The sequence below is a fragment of the Mesoplodon mirus genome (genome assembly GCF_964341445.2).
Source record: "Mesoplodon mirus genome assembly, chromosome: 4".
NCBI classification, from domain to species: Eukaryota; Metazoa; Chordata; class Mammalia; order Artiodactyla; family Ziphiidae; genus Mesoplodon; species Mesoplodon mirus.
In genome coordinates, this window is record NC_138979.1 from 175422622 (window position 1) to 175439032 (window position 16411).

Below are 16411 nucleotides of genomic sequence, written 5' to 3' on the forward strand. Positions count from 1 at the left end.
TCTCCCTGCTGACACTTCGTCTTCACTTAGGGGCTTGCAAACCAGTCTGGCTGCCACGAGGGTAGAGGCACGACCTTCTGGGACTCAGAAAGAGGTTTCCCTTCTCATGCTTCATTTGTGTCTGGGGCTAAGATTATGCCTCTTTATGCACAAAGAGGGTGAGCCAAAGAAACAGAGCTTTCCTGTGCAGTTGGGGTGGGAGGCAGGAAAGAGAGGGTTGTGATGTTCAGGGCTGGGGGCCTGGGTTCCAGGGGCTGCCCCTCCATGGGCACCAGGAGAGTCAGCAGCGCCGGTGGGAGGGGAAGCTGACCTTGGCTGCAGCGGGGCCCCCGCCAGCTGTGGCTGGGCTGGGAGGACGCAGGCCGGCGTGCATCATTTACGAGGTCACCAAGAAGGAACCGGCCAAGCCACCCTTTGGGTCCCACAACAATCACAGTCACTGGGCAGTTTCAGACCACGAGAATCTGAACTCCTCAAATTTGTAGGCCTGTTGGTCTCAGTCGGCCTCCAGTCTGGATAGTTTTTATTATTATTATTATTATTATTATTTTTTGCGGTACGCAGGCCTCTCACTGCTGTGGCCTCTCCCGTTGCGGAGCACAGGCTCCGGATGCACAGGCTCAGCGGCCATGGCTCACGGGCCCAGCCGCTCCGCGGCATGTGGGATCTTCCCGGACCGGGGCACGAACCCGTGTCCCCTGCATCGGCAGGCGGACTCTCAACCACTGTGCCACCAGGGAAGCCCTGGATAGTTTTTGAATGTATCAGGATGCGTGGAGAAGTCTTAAGAGTTTATTATTATCGCAATTTTCTCCTGGTGAGACCTCCAAGGCAGCTAATGTCTCCAGGCCAGAGAAGGCTTGGTCGTTGCCCTGGATCCAACAGGCAAGGCCCCTCCATCACCCGGCCCTCGCTCAACAGCTCTCCTCCGCTGGGCCCACTGCTGCTCCTTTCAGAAAGGAAGGCGTCTGGCATTTGGCAGGGAGCTCAGGTGTCTTGACAAGCTCCAAAGGTGAAACAGAAAACTTTCCCGGTGCGATTTTCCTATTTGATCTTTTGTCTCATGTGTTCCCCTTGGGGACAAACAAGAAATACTTCTCTGAATAATTCATAGGCCCCGGGGTAGAAACACGCTGCCTCTTTTTAATAAAAAGGCTGGGTACTCGGTGTTGATTATACCTCTTCTGTGATACTTCAGCAAAAGCAGGGAGATCTCAAAAGCTCTTTACAAATTCCTCTTACAATAGTGAGACAAAAATGAAAAGCCATGGAATATTTTTAATCAAACAAACTAATGTTTGGATAATACGTAAAATTATTTATAAAGCTGTACTGAACTACAAAATGCTCATAAAGGGACGTTGAAAATTAAATGATTGTAATTATTACAAGGTCTGATTTACTTTTAAAACTGAAAATGATTGTCTTCAGTTTTCTATTTAATGAGCACCTACTAGGTGCCAGGAGCTCTGCTGGCCTCATTATGTAAATCATTTCATGTTGTTCTCACAAATGAACTGGGTAAGGAACAGCTCAATGCACAGAAACACTGAGGAACTTAGAGGTTAAGTGACTAGCCCAAGGTGTCCCGGGGGCAGGGACAGGGCTGAGTTTGAACCCAGATCTGACTCAGAAGCATACGTTTCCCATGGTTCCTAATGCTGGGCACCTGGGCCCTCTTCTGCTGAAAACCAGTAGTTACTGCTCAGCTCCATCTACATTTTGCGATGTTACTGTGAGCAATGGTGAGAGAATGAAGCCTTTGGGACCCTCTGGAGAACATTTTACTTATTGGTTACAAAACCGTATCCTCTTAGCACTGGACAGAAACTCACAGCCTATCTAGTTGAATATTTTCATTTTACAGCAAGGAAACCGAGTGCGGAGAGCTTGTGGGCTTTCCCCAAAGTCAGAGAGCGAGCGAGTGACACGGCAGGGCCAGAACTCTGTCCCTGGACACCTTGTGCGATGCCCGTTCCTCCATGTCACACCCCCCTGATCATACACGCTGGGCTCCCGAGGGCTGCCCACCTGAAGGACACCTCGGCTGCATTACCGGCTTTTCCCTTCCCGTGGCTCATGAAATCAGAGATGTCCTACCGCTAAGAATGAAATACAAATTCAGAAGCTAAGTCTGGCCGACAGGCCCAGAGAAAGCGGCTTTTCACCAGCTCCCTGGACCCGGTTCATCTCCAAGTCTCTGTCCAGACTCTTGCAGGAAGGGGACAGCAGACGGGCGGCTCCCGTGCAGCCGCTGTGCCCCACGTGTGTTCTGAGAACCCTCCAGAGTGGTCTAACTGACCCCGCCCAACTGAAACCGAGGTGGTCGGGTGGCCAACTCCCAGGCAAGGTAGGGAGGGGAGCAGTGGGGCAGCCCCGGGCTCCTGGCTGGGCACCCAGAGGAGGGGCGTGTGCGGCCTCAGAGCCACCACACCCGTATGCAGTGTGGACGCTGTGGTGACTTACCTGGGTCCTCTGGGCGCAGTAGGGCTGCCCCCGTCCTCTGACAGGATGCTCCCACTAGCCAGTGGCCTCCGAGACAGGCTGGGGTCTCGGCTCCCTCAAGGTAAGAGAGCCCCCCAGGAGGTAAAGTGCTCTGACTTCTGTACTGAAGGCTCCCCAAGGTGCGGACACCCCCAAGGTGGCTGCTATAAGCAGCTCGGAGACCAAGATGACAATGATAGTGCCCAAAGCCCACAAATATGTCTTCATGAAACCCAGGGCCACAAGGTGGCTTGGACTGCTGGCCGGAGACCGCTGACTCAAAACCCTCCCGTCACACCGATCAGGACCCCCAGGTAGGGTCGCTGAGGCTGTGCGCTGCCGATTCTATGAGCTCCATTTGTGTAAACTACAACAGCAACGGCGCTCGCTGGCTTTATGCACCTTGACAGCCTGGCAGGCCAAGTGCATCTGGCCTTTGGAACGGGAACAGGGTTTGAGGGTCAAGGACTATGTGCTGCTTCCCAGGGGACCCCTGGTCCAGGGCTGGAGGCCCCGCCGGCGCTCAGACTCACCAGCCGCTGCATGCTCTTCACGTGGGTGGGGCTTATGGATAAGGCCTCTTCGTACCACCGCCGGGCCTCCTCGATGTTCCCTCGGAGCTCGGCAACCTGGCCTCGCATGTACAGGACGTTGTGGGACATCGGGAAGAGGTTGGCAGCTTCTTGGGTACAGGCTGTGGCTTCTGCCGGCTTCCCAATGCCGATGTAGACTTCAGCTGTGAGGAGGAGAGCACAGGCAGGTGCTGTCCTGGGTCCCTGTCCTTCAGAGGCCCTGGGACATCGCCTCCCCTCCACCATGGGAGTCTGGCAGGGGCCCACCTGGAATACGCAGGGCCTAGAGCCAGCCAGCCCAGCCCCCAACCCCAAGTGGAAACAGCCGCGGGCTGACGGTCCTTCCCGCCCACTGTTCACAGGCACTCGAGTCAAGGCCGTGCGGCCTCGGAGGGGACACTTGTCACCACCGATGAGAGGGGAGTGAGGCCTGCCTGGGCCCCACCCCCCTTTCGGAGGTCACGCATCCTCAGGGCCCACCAGGGACACCTGCCCTCAGCTCTGACAACCACAGAAGAAGGGCTGGCTGAACCCAAGGACAGGCAAACCAGAGGTGCATGGCCCCTCACAGGGCAACGGCTCGGCTCTCGGGCTGCTTCCCCTGATGCCAGGAAGTGTGACAAGGCCAGCAGGTGGTGGCTGCTATGGGCACGAGGTAAAATCGCTGCTCCATCAGACCCTGCCCTGGACCGACCTGGGAAAGCCACTGCACCGGGGGACTAGTAACTGTATAACACTGACGAGCCATCGCTTTCCAAAAAGCAGGAAGATGAGCTCTCCTCCAATCTCAGGCCTCAAGTCTCCCACGCCTACGTGGAGGGTCCCTAATTGCTCTGCAGCCCTGGCTTCCACCACGCACGTCCAGTGCCCCCAACCATCCCCAGGTCCGCTCAGATCTCTCATCTCCTGAGGGCCCTGAGGTCACGGCCCCACCACTTCTCCAATGTAGGGCCTGCGTTGGCCGGATGTGGGAAGACTCCTCTCCCTCCTCAGCCACGCCTGTCAAGACCACCGCCCAGAGCCCCGCTCAGGTGGCCGCTGTGCTCTGGGCCCACGGACCCCTCCTCCCACCTCCGGGGCAGCGCCTTCCTCGCCCGCTCCTGCCCTGACCGCTGGCCTCCACTTCTGGCAGAGAAGGATGTTTTGTGCCCATATCTCCAAGTTACGTGTATATGCACACGTTGTGTATAATGGAAGGCACACGAGAATAGGAATGATAGAAGAACACAATAAAAAAGAAATAGAACATGTTGACATTTTTCCTCACGCCCCTCCCGTCTCTCCTCCAGCCCCTCTGTTCTGCGCAGCTACTGACAGACCAGCCTCCCCAGGCAAAGCTCCGCTGGGGTCACCACACTGCTGAAAAGCGCTCCTTCCGTTCCTGTGCACCCCTCACCCCATTCAGTCTTCCCCGGAACGGCCTCTGGGAGGCTTTTGCTGACCATCCCACCTAAAACTGCTGCTCCCCCTACCCCGTCCTGACCCAGCACGACCCAGTTCCTTTCCCTGCTTTCTTTTCCGGCCAATACCAGGCTCACCTTGTTTGTCTCACTCACTGTCTGGGGGGCCCCTCTAGAACATAAGCCACCAGCTTCACACTATTCACTGCTGTGTCCCCAGTGACTGGATGAGTGCCTGGCAGTCAGAGCGCAGGAAATGGTTGCGAATGAATGAACAGTAACAGTAATGATAACAGTAGCTAATAATCATCAAACATGTGCTTTGTGCAGAGAAGTGTTCTCATTTCTGCTTTTATCTGCACAGTGATCCACTAGGTACTATTATTTTATCCCCATTATACAGACAAGGAAACTGAGGCACAGACAGGCTAAGCAATTTGTCCGAGGTCCCAGGGCAAGGTATAGGCAGGTGTGGCTTTGTGGCTGTGCTCTCAGCTCTCTACAGAGAACAGTGTCTCCCCTGCCTCCAGATAACATCCAGACCCCTTTGCCTGGCACCCAGAGCCCTTGGTGACTGTCTCTACCACCCCTACTAACCTGTGTTCCTACTGCTTCCTACACCCCCGGGCTCTGCTGTGTTAAGCTGCCGCTGTTTCCCTGGGCTTTTGTTTGTTCTCTTGCCTCTGCTCCGATGGTGTCACCCCTGTACCCCCTTTAAAGCCCAGCTCAATGGCCACCCCCCGCCTGGAAGCTACCTCTGACCCCATCCCACCCCCCCCGCCAGCTGGAAGGGGAGCCCAGCCTGGGTATCCCTATGATGGCTGTGTCCCTAGAGACATTTTGTGAGGGGTCCTGGCTACGCCCCCGGACAGCACGTACTGCTGACATCCACCCTTCTATCTCCCCACCTCCGGCTTCAGGCGCGGAGACTGGAAATTCTGGACAGGGTGTGGTCCGTGTCGATGCCACTGGATGGCCCTCTCCTAAGCACCTCACTTCCCTGGTGACCACAGTCACACCAGTGACTGACTCCTCAGGCCACGAGGAAGCCCGGGAGAGGCACAGACCCGCCCTGCACCCCATCTGTGCTTGTGGCCGGCAGTCCCCCTCGACAGGGAACAGAGGTGATGGGCTGGCCCCGGGACCTGCGGGGAGAGGCCCAGCCTCTCAGACCTGCAAACTCGGACACTCACATACAACTGAGTTCTAAGTGTGGCCGGGCCGGCACTGCACCTGCCTCACGTCCTCCGAGACTCTGCTCTCGAGGTACTTACTGAGCACCTACTACACACGGGGCCTCTGCAGGAGCAAAGACCACACGCGTCTGTCCTTCCGCCTGGGCCTCTGCAAAACCTGTCCTCCTGGGAGGTAGACATGCAGGGCTGCCCGCTGTCTTCCAGTAACACGACTCTCTCCAAGCTCCCGCCAGAAGCGTCCGGGGTGTATCTGGCAGTTTCAGGTTCCGGAGCCTGGCGGCTGCGGGGGCAGCAATACAGAATGTTCCTCCCACTGTAGGCTGCCTCCTGACTTGCTTCCCTTTGGGGGTGAGTTCGTGTTCATTTCCAAGGTCCCAGGGCTGCCTGTGGGCGGGTGAGACACCACAGGCCTCTCCCATCTAGATCGCTCTGGAATAAAAGCCAACTTGGGAGAGTGGGGACTAAATGATTCCAGAGCTTTGTTTTGTTTTCGATTTTTAAAATATATTTTATTTCATTTTCATTTATTTGTTTTTTGGCTGCTTCGGAGCTTAGTTGCGGCACGCAGGCTCTTCATTGCGGTGTGCGGGCTCCTCTCTAGTTGTGGCGGGCGGGCCTAGTTGCCCCGCAGCATGTGAAATCCCAGTTCCCCGACCAGGGATCGAACCCGCATTCCCTGCATTGGAAGGCGGACTCCCAGCCACTGGACCACCAGGGAAGTCCCCAGAGTTTTTATAACAAGAATCAAGGTGTATGTTGCAGCAGGGTGGGGGGAGCCTTAAACACCAACACAACAATGTAGATGACACCCTGTTCTGTGTGGGTCCCCGTGAAAACAAACACGGCACCGAGTGTCTTCTTGGTTCCCTGTCTTCGGCGACAGGTCTGGTGCCTCTCCTCCCTCCTCGTGATGAGGAAACAGATGACGGGGGCTGAGCTGAGTCATGATTGAGAAGGTGGGAGAGAGCATCCAGACCCCCGAGGACTTCTTTGCCGTGCTGTCCAAGTTGTAGGGGCAGGCGAGTGCACGGCCTGCGCTGCTCCCTGATCCCTTCGTTTTAAGGTCAAACAGAAGGACACAGGCGCAACGGGCTGGCCATTTTTCCATTTTCCCCCAGTGGAGCCTCTTTCCTCCAAAGAGTGGACAGCTGCCCTCCCTCTTGGTTTGGCCCCCTCCCTGGGTCTCTGAGGCAGCACTGGGGACCCCAGGGCCCTAGGGTACTCCGTTGGTCAGCCAGTGTCAGGGGAACATGGAGGGTTCGATCCCTGCCCCCAGGTCTTGTCTGTGACCTTGGGCAAGACCATCAACTTCTCTGGGCCTGTTCACCTGCCAGATGGGGCCTGAGGCTGGCCCGCCTCTCAACCAAGAGGGTGGAAGCCTGGAGCCTTGGGTGCCCGCATTCTCGGCTTGCTCCTGCGGGCATGATGCTGGGCCCTGCCCCTGCGACAGCGAGGCCAGCAACTTGGGGCGGGTGCATTCAATCAGCTGTGATGCACTGGGAGACCAGCTGAGGCCAGAAGTCACGATGCACTCTCCGATTCAGCCTCCCGAGGCACAGAGCTGGGAGTGTGATCTCCATCTCACTCCCTGTCTCTTTCTTAATTGGCTCAGAACTCAGGCCGTAAACAGAGGTGTACTATTTCCCCAATGCCTCCAAAAAATGTGATCGGTATTGTCTTTTCCCACTAAAACTATGAGCAACTGCCAGCCACGTCACCTCTGCATCCCTTAGCACAGGATCTAGCACTTAGTAGGTGCTTAAGGAAAGGCTGTAGATTAATGGACACTGCTTGCGGGTCAGAGGAAGGCAACCATCTCTGTGGCCCAGGTCGATGAGGAGTCAAAGGCCAGAGAAGCCACAGCAAGTGATGCTCCCCTGACCCCTTCACCAAGGGCTAAATTCAAGTGAAAACAAAAAAACCCAAAAAAACCCCACAAAGGGCCTTTTGAGCTCATTAAGAGATATAAGAGCTTGTACAGAAGGAACAGCAACACAGAGGGAAGCTGGCTCTGGGAACTTGAAGCTGATGGGCTCCTAACAAGAACACAGTTCAGTGCAATGTCAGAGCCCCCACTGCGGGGCAGGCTCTGAAGGGTCACTCTCTGAAGAGGTCACAGGGACAGAGTCTGTCCTGGTCGCTGGCAGCTGACAGCCTCTAACCAAAGGTAAGGTGCCACTCAGGGTCACGGACACTTTCTACCCCTTTCTGAAGCTCAGACTAAGCTCTGACGGTCCTCTCTGGAATCCCTTGCCTTCTCCTTGCTACCAGGTTACTATGAAAAATGCTGGAAATACCCCTCCACCCCACCCCCGCTTGCAAACCCTCAATGGTTCTCAATTGCAGGTGAATGTAACCCAAATGTGTTTTTTTTGTTTTGTTTTGTTTTGTTTTGTTTTTGCGGTACGCGGGCCTCTCACTGCTGTGGCCTCTCCCGTTGCGGAGCACAGGCTCCGGATGCGCAGGCTCAGCGGCCATGGCTCACGGGCCCAGCTGCTCCGCGGCATGTGGGATCTTCCCGGACCAGGGCACGAACCCGTGTCCCCTGCATCAGCAGGTGGACTCTCAACCACTGCGCCACCAGGGAAGCCCTAACCCAAATGTTTTTGCTTCCCGTTCTAAACTAGGACCCTGCTACCTTTTCACCCCCTCCATGCTCAATTCACGGTCTCACCTCCACACCTCGGCTGTGCTGTACCTTCTGCCCAAAGTGCCTTCCCTGTACTGTTGCAGACCCATCACTCCTCACCCTGGGCTCCCCCAAACCTCACCCTGCACACGACGTCCCCCCAAACCCCACCCTGCACACGACTTCCCCAGACAGGCCTGGGTGTGTCACCCCTCCACCGCCCTGCGTGCTCTGGGGAGTCCCTCACCCCAGGCTGCCTCGTGCTCCCATGACTCGTGTTATCCCCTAGAGGTCATGTCCCTGGAGGGCCGGGATCAAGTCCGCTCCCCTCTGCGCTGCGCCTCGCGCAGAGGGCTTTCCGAAATCATTGGCCAAACCAAGCTAAAGATGGGATCTGAAAAGGGCTGAGCTATAGTGCTAAGGCCCGGGGCCTCTTTCCTCCTCAGTGGTGAGCGGGGCTCCCTATAGGGGGACCTGGAGCGGGACGCACCCACAGCCCCGCACAGGGCCCAGTTTCCTCACTCGTTCATTCACTCTTCTGACACCTGTCAAGCACCTGCTTCACGTTGGCTGCAAGGCTGAGAACCAGCTCCCATTGCCTGCCTTGGGCTCAGGGCTGTTTGGGTTGTGCGCCGTGCAAAGGCGCTGGGCGGAGTGGGGCTGACCAGCCTGGACCCCGCTGGCCAGCTGTGAGCCTGGCGTAGGGCTGCATCTGCCCCTGGAAAGTGAGGAAGCTCTTCTCACCAAGGTGCCTTCAGCTAAGGCACACCTGCTCCCTGGGGCTTAGCCTACCCAGAGGGGACATTTCTGTGAAACTCACACAAAGGAGCCGTGTACGTGAGAGGCAGCCCCAGGGCTGTACCTGTGTGCGTGCCGTCAGATCCTCCATCCCACCAGAGGTCTGGCGGAGAGGGATGCAGGAAAAGGCGCGAGGGCCATCAGCTTCTCTCAGTCTTGCAGGCAGCAGGGAGTTAGGCCTGCAGACTCGCTGACCCCCCGAAACCATTTCCTTTACCCCAAACCCTGCTTCCCTAGACAGAGGAGACTTGGGAAACAACCTTAGCAAGCTGGTCCTGGGACAGCCTCTGCCGCGGAGGGCAGAGCAGCGCCAGGGCTGGGCGCAGGTGTCTGCCGGGAGACAAATGTTTTTGTCTCCACCTTATTCAGGCCCTCTGCAGCATTTCCTGCCTGCCACACGCACTTACAAATCATTATTTTATCACAGATTACCACAGCTTACCCTTCCGCCTCCCCATATCCTCAAGTCCATTCTCTAGTAGGTCTGTGTCTTTAGCTGTGACAAAGCGAGAGAGAGGCATGGACATGTATACACTACCAAATGTAAAATAGATAGCTAGTGGGAAGCAGCCGCATAGCACAGGGAGATCAGCTCGGTGCTTTGTGACCACCTAGAGGGGTGGGATAGGGAGAGTGGGAGGGAGGGAGACGCAAGAGGGAAGAGATATGGGAACATATGTATACGTATAGCTGATTCACTTTGTTATAAAGCAGAAACTAACACACCATTGTAAAGCAATTACACTCCAATAAAGATGTAAAAAAAAAAAAGATTGAATCAACAATAAAAGAAAAAAAATCATTATTTTACAATGGGGAGAGGGAAGGGGGCGGGGCAAGGGAGGGGTAGGGGACTAAGAGGTATGAACTATTAGGTATAAAATGAGCTGCAAGGGTATATTATACAACGTGGGGAATATTTTATAATAACTATAAATGGAGTATAACCTTTAAAAAATAAATGAAGATACAATGCTGATTAAGAAATCATTGTTTTAACAGTTATTGAGTGTTTGCTCCCTGTTGGACACTCTCATGCATTATCTTGTGTGACTGTCAAACTGTCATTTTGCAGAGGAGGGCACTAGGGTGTGGGACCAGGATTTCAACTAGTCTGAGTCCAGAAGCCAAGCCCTTGACGGTACCGCACAGGCGCCTTTGTAACCCCCCTTGGCTGCCAGGACGCCACGTCTCCCGGTTCCCTCCCGCCTTGCTGACCACTTCCTTTCTGTTGCTTTGGCTTTTCCTCTCCTCCTCAAATATTGAATGCTGGGGGCTCAGGTCCGGGGCCTGGCCCTTTCCCTTCTCCATCGACCTTCTCTTCTTAGGCCTTCTCATCACACCCCTTGGCTTTAAATCCCCACTCGCAACTTGATGTTTCTAGCCCAAACCTCAAGTGTAGACTTGAATATCCAGCCACCTGCCTGACAACTTCACTGTGGGTCCTCAGGCACCCGACGCTCCCAAGTTCAAGCAGGGCTCTGGCTGCTCTTGCTCCCCGACCCCTACCCATCGGTTCCCACCACCCAGGCTGCCCGTGGCAGGAAGAGGAATCACCAGTTACCCGCTGGCTCCAGCTCCCAACACAGGAGTCTTCCTTTTCCTTCACCCCTACATCTAACCCATCAACAAGTCCTATCAGTTCTGCCTCGAAAATGCAACTCAGGTATCCCCCTCTCTCCACCCTCAGACCGGCCGTTCCCTGCAGTCACGCAGACCAAAGCTCCTGACCTTGCCTCCCTACGGCACTGTCTCCCGTTCCGTGCCCCACGTTCCGCAGGGGTGATCTTGTAGCAACCTCCCTCTGATCCTTTCATTCCCCCGCTTGCCGTCCTTCAACAGCTTTTCAGTGCTTTTAGGAAGAGATCCTGACCTGGTCACCAGGGCGCTGGCTCGTCTGGCCTCGCCTCGGCCACGTGATTCTTCCTCTCTAGGCTTCGTGCCCTGCGGCCCTGCCATTTCTCTAACCTCAGGGCTCACGTGGCCCACAGGCCTGTCCACGTGTGTCCTACGCCTGCCACGGGCTCAGGCCTCCTCCGGTCCTGGCTGGGGAAGACCTCTGTTCCCAGTTCTCCCAGAGCCCACACTGCTGCTCCGGGGTACTCGGCACCGTGGAATTAAGTGCTTCTGCAATTGTTACATTTCGCATCTGTAAACTGTGTGAAGGCAGAGCCCGTGTCCGTCTGCTGACCACTGAGCTCCAGAGCCTCACCCTGATGACACACGTAAACAGATGCTCACAGGTGTGTGTTCCATAGCCGAGTGCCCGCCCTGGGCAGCGGCTGGGGCTCTGGGGCCACACTGGTTGGGTCTGACTTCTGGTTTCTCCACTTATTAGTCATGTAACCTTAGGCAGGTGATGTGAGAGCTGTGTCTTGGTTTTTCCATCTGTAAAATGGGGTGATTAAAGGGTATTTATACCTTATATGGCTATCACAAGGACTAAACAAGTTAAGACACATAAAGTCCTAGGATAAGGTCTGACACATGCATGGTGCTTGGTAAAAGTCAGCTACCTGCAGGTTGTAGACCATGAATCAAAACCTCCCAGGGCAGCAGATGGGGCAGGTCTGGCGGGGCTGACCCACAGAGACTGGCACCGTGTCGGGTCAGGCCTGACCCCTGGGTACCACATGTTCCCTCCTGCAAGCACTCCCTGTACAGTGACCCTCACGCCACCTGTCTGGGAGCTGTCTTCATCTTGTCATGGTGGCCATGCCACAGGATTACCCTTCAGCCCTGCCGATGCAGCCTCCCGGCGGCTGGGAGGAACCTGGCAGGGGGGAAGGGCAAAGGGGACAGGCCAGCCAGGGCCAAGGAATTTGTGAGAGTATCACAGCTTTACATTCCCAGCAGAAATCAGAAAATCTGATCTTGCACATCTAAGAATAGCCGTTGGTTTCGACGGTGAGAGATGCCAAAGTGAAAGCTATAATTATTAGTAAGTAACAAGCAGAAATTGTCCACCTTCTGCAAAGTCATTTTTAGCTGCCATCCCAGAAGTGGAAATTGAAGGATGGACACCAAGAAGCTGCTTGGCTTGGGAAAGGCCCTGGTTCAACTCTGAATGACTGTGAATGTATGAATTTCCAAAGGCCAGTGATAAGGTGTGCATTCTAAAGAAAACGATGTATGACTCCCAGGGAGATAGGTCTCAAGGTGCAACAAACATCAAATGCTCTAATTCAGCTCTCCTGACTCCTGCCCAGTGAGACCACAGAGGTGCTGGCTTCTATTTGGCCTGGGTTTCCCTTCTGCAAAACAGAGGAAAAGAACCCTTTGGACCTTCTTTATAAGATGGTGTATATACAAATGGCACTAGAAGGTACTAGGAACTTTCAGGAAAAGAGACCATAAAAATGGGTAGTTTCTCTCTAAATATCATGTGATACCCAGATGCTATAAGGAAAAGCTTGATAAATGTAAAAAAAAAAAATTTGGCAAAAAACCCCCAACAAAACCCCAAAACACAAACAAAATTAAAATGGGGGGAAATACTCATAGCACATATGGTACAAGGCAAATTTCTTTGACACATAATAAGTGCTCACAACTCAAAGAGAAACGCTCAGTATCTAAGAAGACAAATGGGCAGAAGCCATGAGCAGACAACTGAAATACCATCTTCACCTATCAGATGGGCAAAGATCTTGAAGTCCGATAATGTGCGGTGTTATAAAGAGTGGGAGCAAATGGGCATTCTCATCTTGTTGACTGGAATGCAAACTGGCACAATTCTATGGAAGGCAGTGTGACAGAATTTACCAAAATTAAAGAGTATGCACCCTTTGATCCATCAATTCCACTTTTAGGAGTTCACCTTACAGGTACAGAACAATCTATAGACGGCTACTCATTGACGCATTGTCTGTAGCAGCAAAATACTAGAAATAATCTAAATGTTAATCAGTGGGCTACTGGCTAAATTATGGTAAAATCATACAATGGACTTACTGTCTGATGTGCCGACAGCCAATGATCTCCAGCGAGTGTTACACCCCGGCAGGTGTGCACACACTAACGGTGGTTGCCGTGGGGGAGTGTGACTGACACTCGGGATGGCAGGAAGCCTCTCATTTCACGTCTTTTGTGCCTTTTGAACTGTGTATCATGTGCATGTATTAGTTTTTCAAAAATAATTTAAATACAATTGTCACATGGGTCCAAACAAACCAAGCAATAAAACATGTACAACCCATGCCCGTTGGCCACCAGGTATCCTGTGAGGAGCCTGAGGCCCTGGGGTCAGAAGTGTCCAGGAAGGAGGAGGAGGTACAGAGGGAAGGGGCGCCCAGGGCATGGGTCCCACCACACAGGACGGGAGGGACCCCGGATGGTCAAGCATCCCTGGACTTCCTGGGTCTATGCTCCCCACTGGGCCTGTGGCTGATTTCCTCACAGAGCAGCCAGAGGCTCAGGTGTCCCAGTCATGATCTCTTTGCCACTCAAATGACACACAAGTGGCTCAGGGACCTGCTCATATAATAGGCTGGAAATCTGAGGTCGTCTCAGAGTGGCCTTACCTGCCAGCCTCAAATCTGGGGCCACCTCCCGCACGGGCCTCCACCACAAGCTCCCACTACACGCAGCTCACCAGAAAAAACAACCAGGAGAGAAGAGACCCACAAACGCCACAGAAACACCATGGCCTTGGGTGTGAGGCCTTGATCTAGTTTCTTCCAAAGCTTGCGACATTTACAGCATCTGGCAGTATTGTTAGAGCTGACGATGGACGCAGATGTTACCTGGTTTCCATAGGTTGTCAAAAAATGTGAGTCACTTTTAGTTTGCCACCCAGAGCAGTAAAGCTCAAACCACATATGGTAAAACCTTACAGTTCAGTGGAAGCTTCTTTTATGAATTCCTTCTGAGTTTACCTCTTCAAAGACCATATTGAATATACGATACAATTCTAATCTTGACTCAAAGTCAGTGCTTTGAAAGAGTCAGTATAGCACCAATCCTATAAAGATGATAATTTGCTTCATTCATACATACTATAGAAGCGGGATTTATATTCTGCCTGGAGTTTAAGGCAAGTATGATATTCCATTTCCAGAATTCAATTCCACCAACTCATAGAACGTTAAAAGCCACACACATTAATAGCAATGAGAGATTTATTCTGTCCTATAGGCTACGGCAATGGGAAAGGGATGTCACACGATTCATAAAACTTCAAGGATAACTCCACAAGGAATCTTAGCTGCCAGGTTCTTCAACGTTCTAATAAGCAGCTACAAAATTTCCTTCCAAGCGTCATGGTGGGTCACGTCAAGAGGAGCAAAGCCTGGATAACTGAGTGGGGTGCAGCAAGCCACTGGGCAAGGCGGTCCTGGAACTCAGTGACCCTCACCAAGGTCATTAGCTTCTCCGAGCCACAGGCAAGAGAAGCAATGCCTGGGAGGTCAAGGGAGCTGCTTCCAGCCTAGAAGGATCACCTTCTGCCCTTGTGGTTTCGTAGACATTGGCCCTTTAAAAAGTCAACTTCAGGCCCATTTTGAAGGACAACTCTGCCCCTCTACTAAGCCCTGCAGGTTCGGCCAGTCTCACCTGGCCTGGACACTAAAGGGAACCCCTTCTCTTTTTGTTCTTTGCCGTCACTGCTCATGAGGGCGACTGAGTAAGACAGGCACCAGGTCCTAGACTGGGGACCAGCTTTTCTTCAAGAGAGCCGCAGAGGAAGGCATGACTGCTGTTCCCGGGCCCTTGAGTCAGCCTGTCTAGAACCCAGTAAGAGGCTGAACGCTGGCCAGCATCTGCACAGGAAGAACAATCGGCACATTCGTGATTCATCCCTCTTTTGTCTTTCTGCTTAGAAGAACATAATTTGTTCATTTACAGTGGTTGTTTTGGCTCAATTAAAGATGCCAACATGGAAGCGGCTGACTGAGCTCGGCTCTGGGACATGCCAAACCCAGGTAAATCCAATTGTGTTTCTTACACGAAGGTTCCAAACAAGGTTGGACATCATACAATTAGCCTTGGCAAAAAAAGGAGTAAACAGATGGCCAGTGGTGGGTAATAAGCGCTTTTGCAGCCAAACCTGGGCTTTTGCCGTGCACCCTGAGAGTTGAGCCTGGGAAGGCCTTGCAGATCAAGGGGGAAAACTTGAGAAACAGAAGTTATCTCTCCTATGGAACTATAAATATGTAAGCAAATCAATAGCCACCATTTGCTCTGTATACTGGGATTCCCACTGCTAAAATGTCTGCAGGCTGGATTTATTGTGGCGACTTCCTAGCTACGCAGAAGCAGCCATGTGAAGCTGGAGGAGGGGCTGTCACACCTGCCTTCTGGGCTAGCTTCCAGTCCGGCAGCTGCTGGTACCTGCCTCGCTCTCTGAGGATTACGAGGAGCGCCATCAGAAGGGAGAGGTCGGACATCAAAACGCTGTCCCCCCCACCCCCTCGGCTTAGATAAAGACATCTGTGTCATCAGGACACCTGGCCCCTCTCCCAGGGTCTCTTAGACTTCACCACCAGGCTGTGCCAGGCACCGTGCTCACCAACCCTAGGAGACGATGCTATTGACCCCACCGTACGGATGAGGAAACCGAGGCTGAGAGGGGAGGCTATCACCTCTAGCCTATGCAGCTGTTGGTAAGTAGCAGAGCTGAGGCTCCACTCCAAGGCTGCAGGACTGCCAGACCTCCATCGGGTCTGGGACACCACGCTCTGCTGTCCCCCTCAAAGAAAGTCTGGGGTGTAGATCTCTGGCCCCTGCTACAGCATAAACCCTGCGGCCCAGGCCGCAAGCTCCCTCTGGCAGCGCGGCAGGTGGGCGTGGGGTTGAGGGGCGGGGCGGTACCTGCGTGGAGCCAGATCTGCGCCAGCGTCATCCAGGGGTGTAGCGGGCCCTGCTTGGGGGCGCTGCTCTGCAGAGACGACGCCACTTCCGACAGTGCCTGCTCCACTCTGGAGGCTGCTATCGACGTGGCGTGAACAGAGCCTGCGGGAGGGTGTCGGGAAGACGGCATCAGAGGTGAAAGGACAGACCCAGAGCCAGCCACCGACCCACACAGCCAGCCGTCCCCCTCACGCACAGGCACGGGTTCAAGACGTACACACGCCCCTCCCTCATGATGTTTCTGAGGTTTACGGTCCTTACTGTCCATACAGTCACTATGGCCTGGCACCTTAGTTTCTGTCCATTGCTTTAGCTCGTCTGGGAGCTGAGTCGAGCGCAGGCTGAGTGTCGGGGCAGGAGGGGCACAGCTAGCCACGAGGCCGTGACACGCTGCTGAAACTTGGCAGACGTGAGGTACCACAAAGGGAGGTGACAAAGCACCCCTGCCTGGGCCTGAACCTAGAAACTACCTGCGGGGCAGGG

The 16411-nt window shown here is 54.0% G+C and overlaps 1 protein-coding gene across 5 annotated transcripts in view; it reads right to left on the bottom strand.

Moving 5' to 3' along the window:
• TTC7B (tetratricopeptide repeat domain 7B) overlaps positions 1-16411 on the bottom strand; it is a 239873-nt gene that overhangs the window by 29187 nt on the left and 194275 nt on the right. For 3 of the 5 annotated variants that reach the window (XM_082617199.1, XM_082617195.1, XM_082617196.1), the window contains 2 exons: positions 15890-16030; positions 3018-3220 (listed from right to left, as the gene is read on the bottom strand). In XM_082617199.1, the coding sequence (XP_082473325.1) occupies positions 3018-3220; positions 15890-16030 (344 nt within the window). Of the gene's footprint in view, positions 1-3017; positions 3221-14181; positions 14839-15889; positions 16031-16411 lie in introns of those variants that run through there. The other 2 variants (XM_082617198.1, XM_082617197.1) reach the window with 2 other exon arrangements.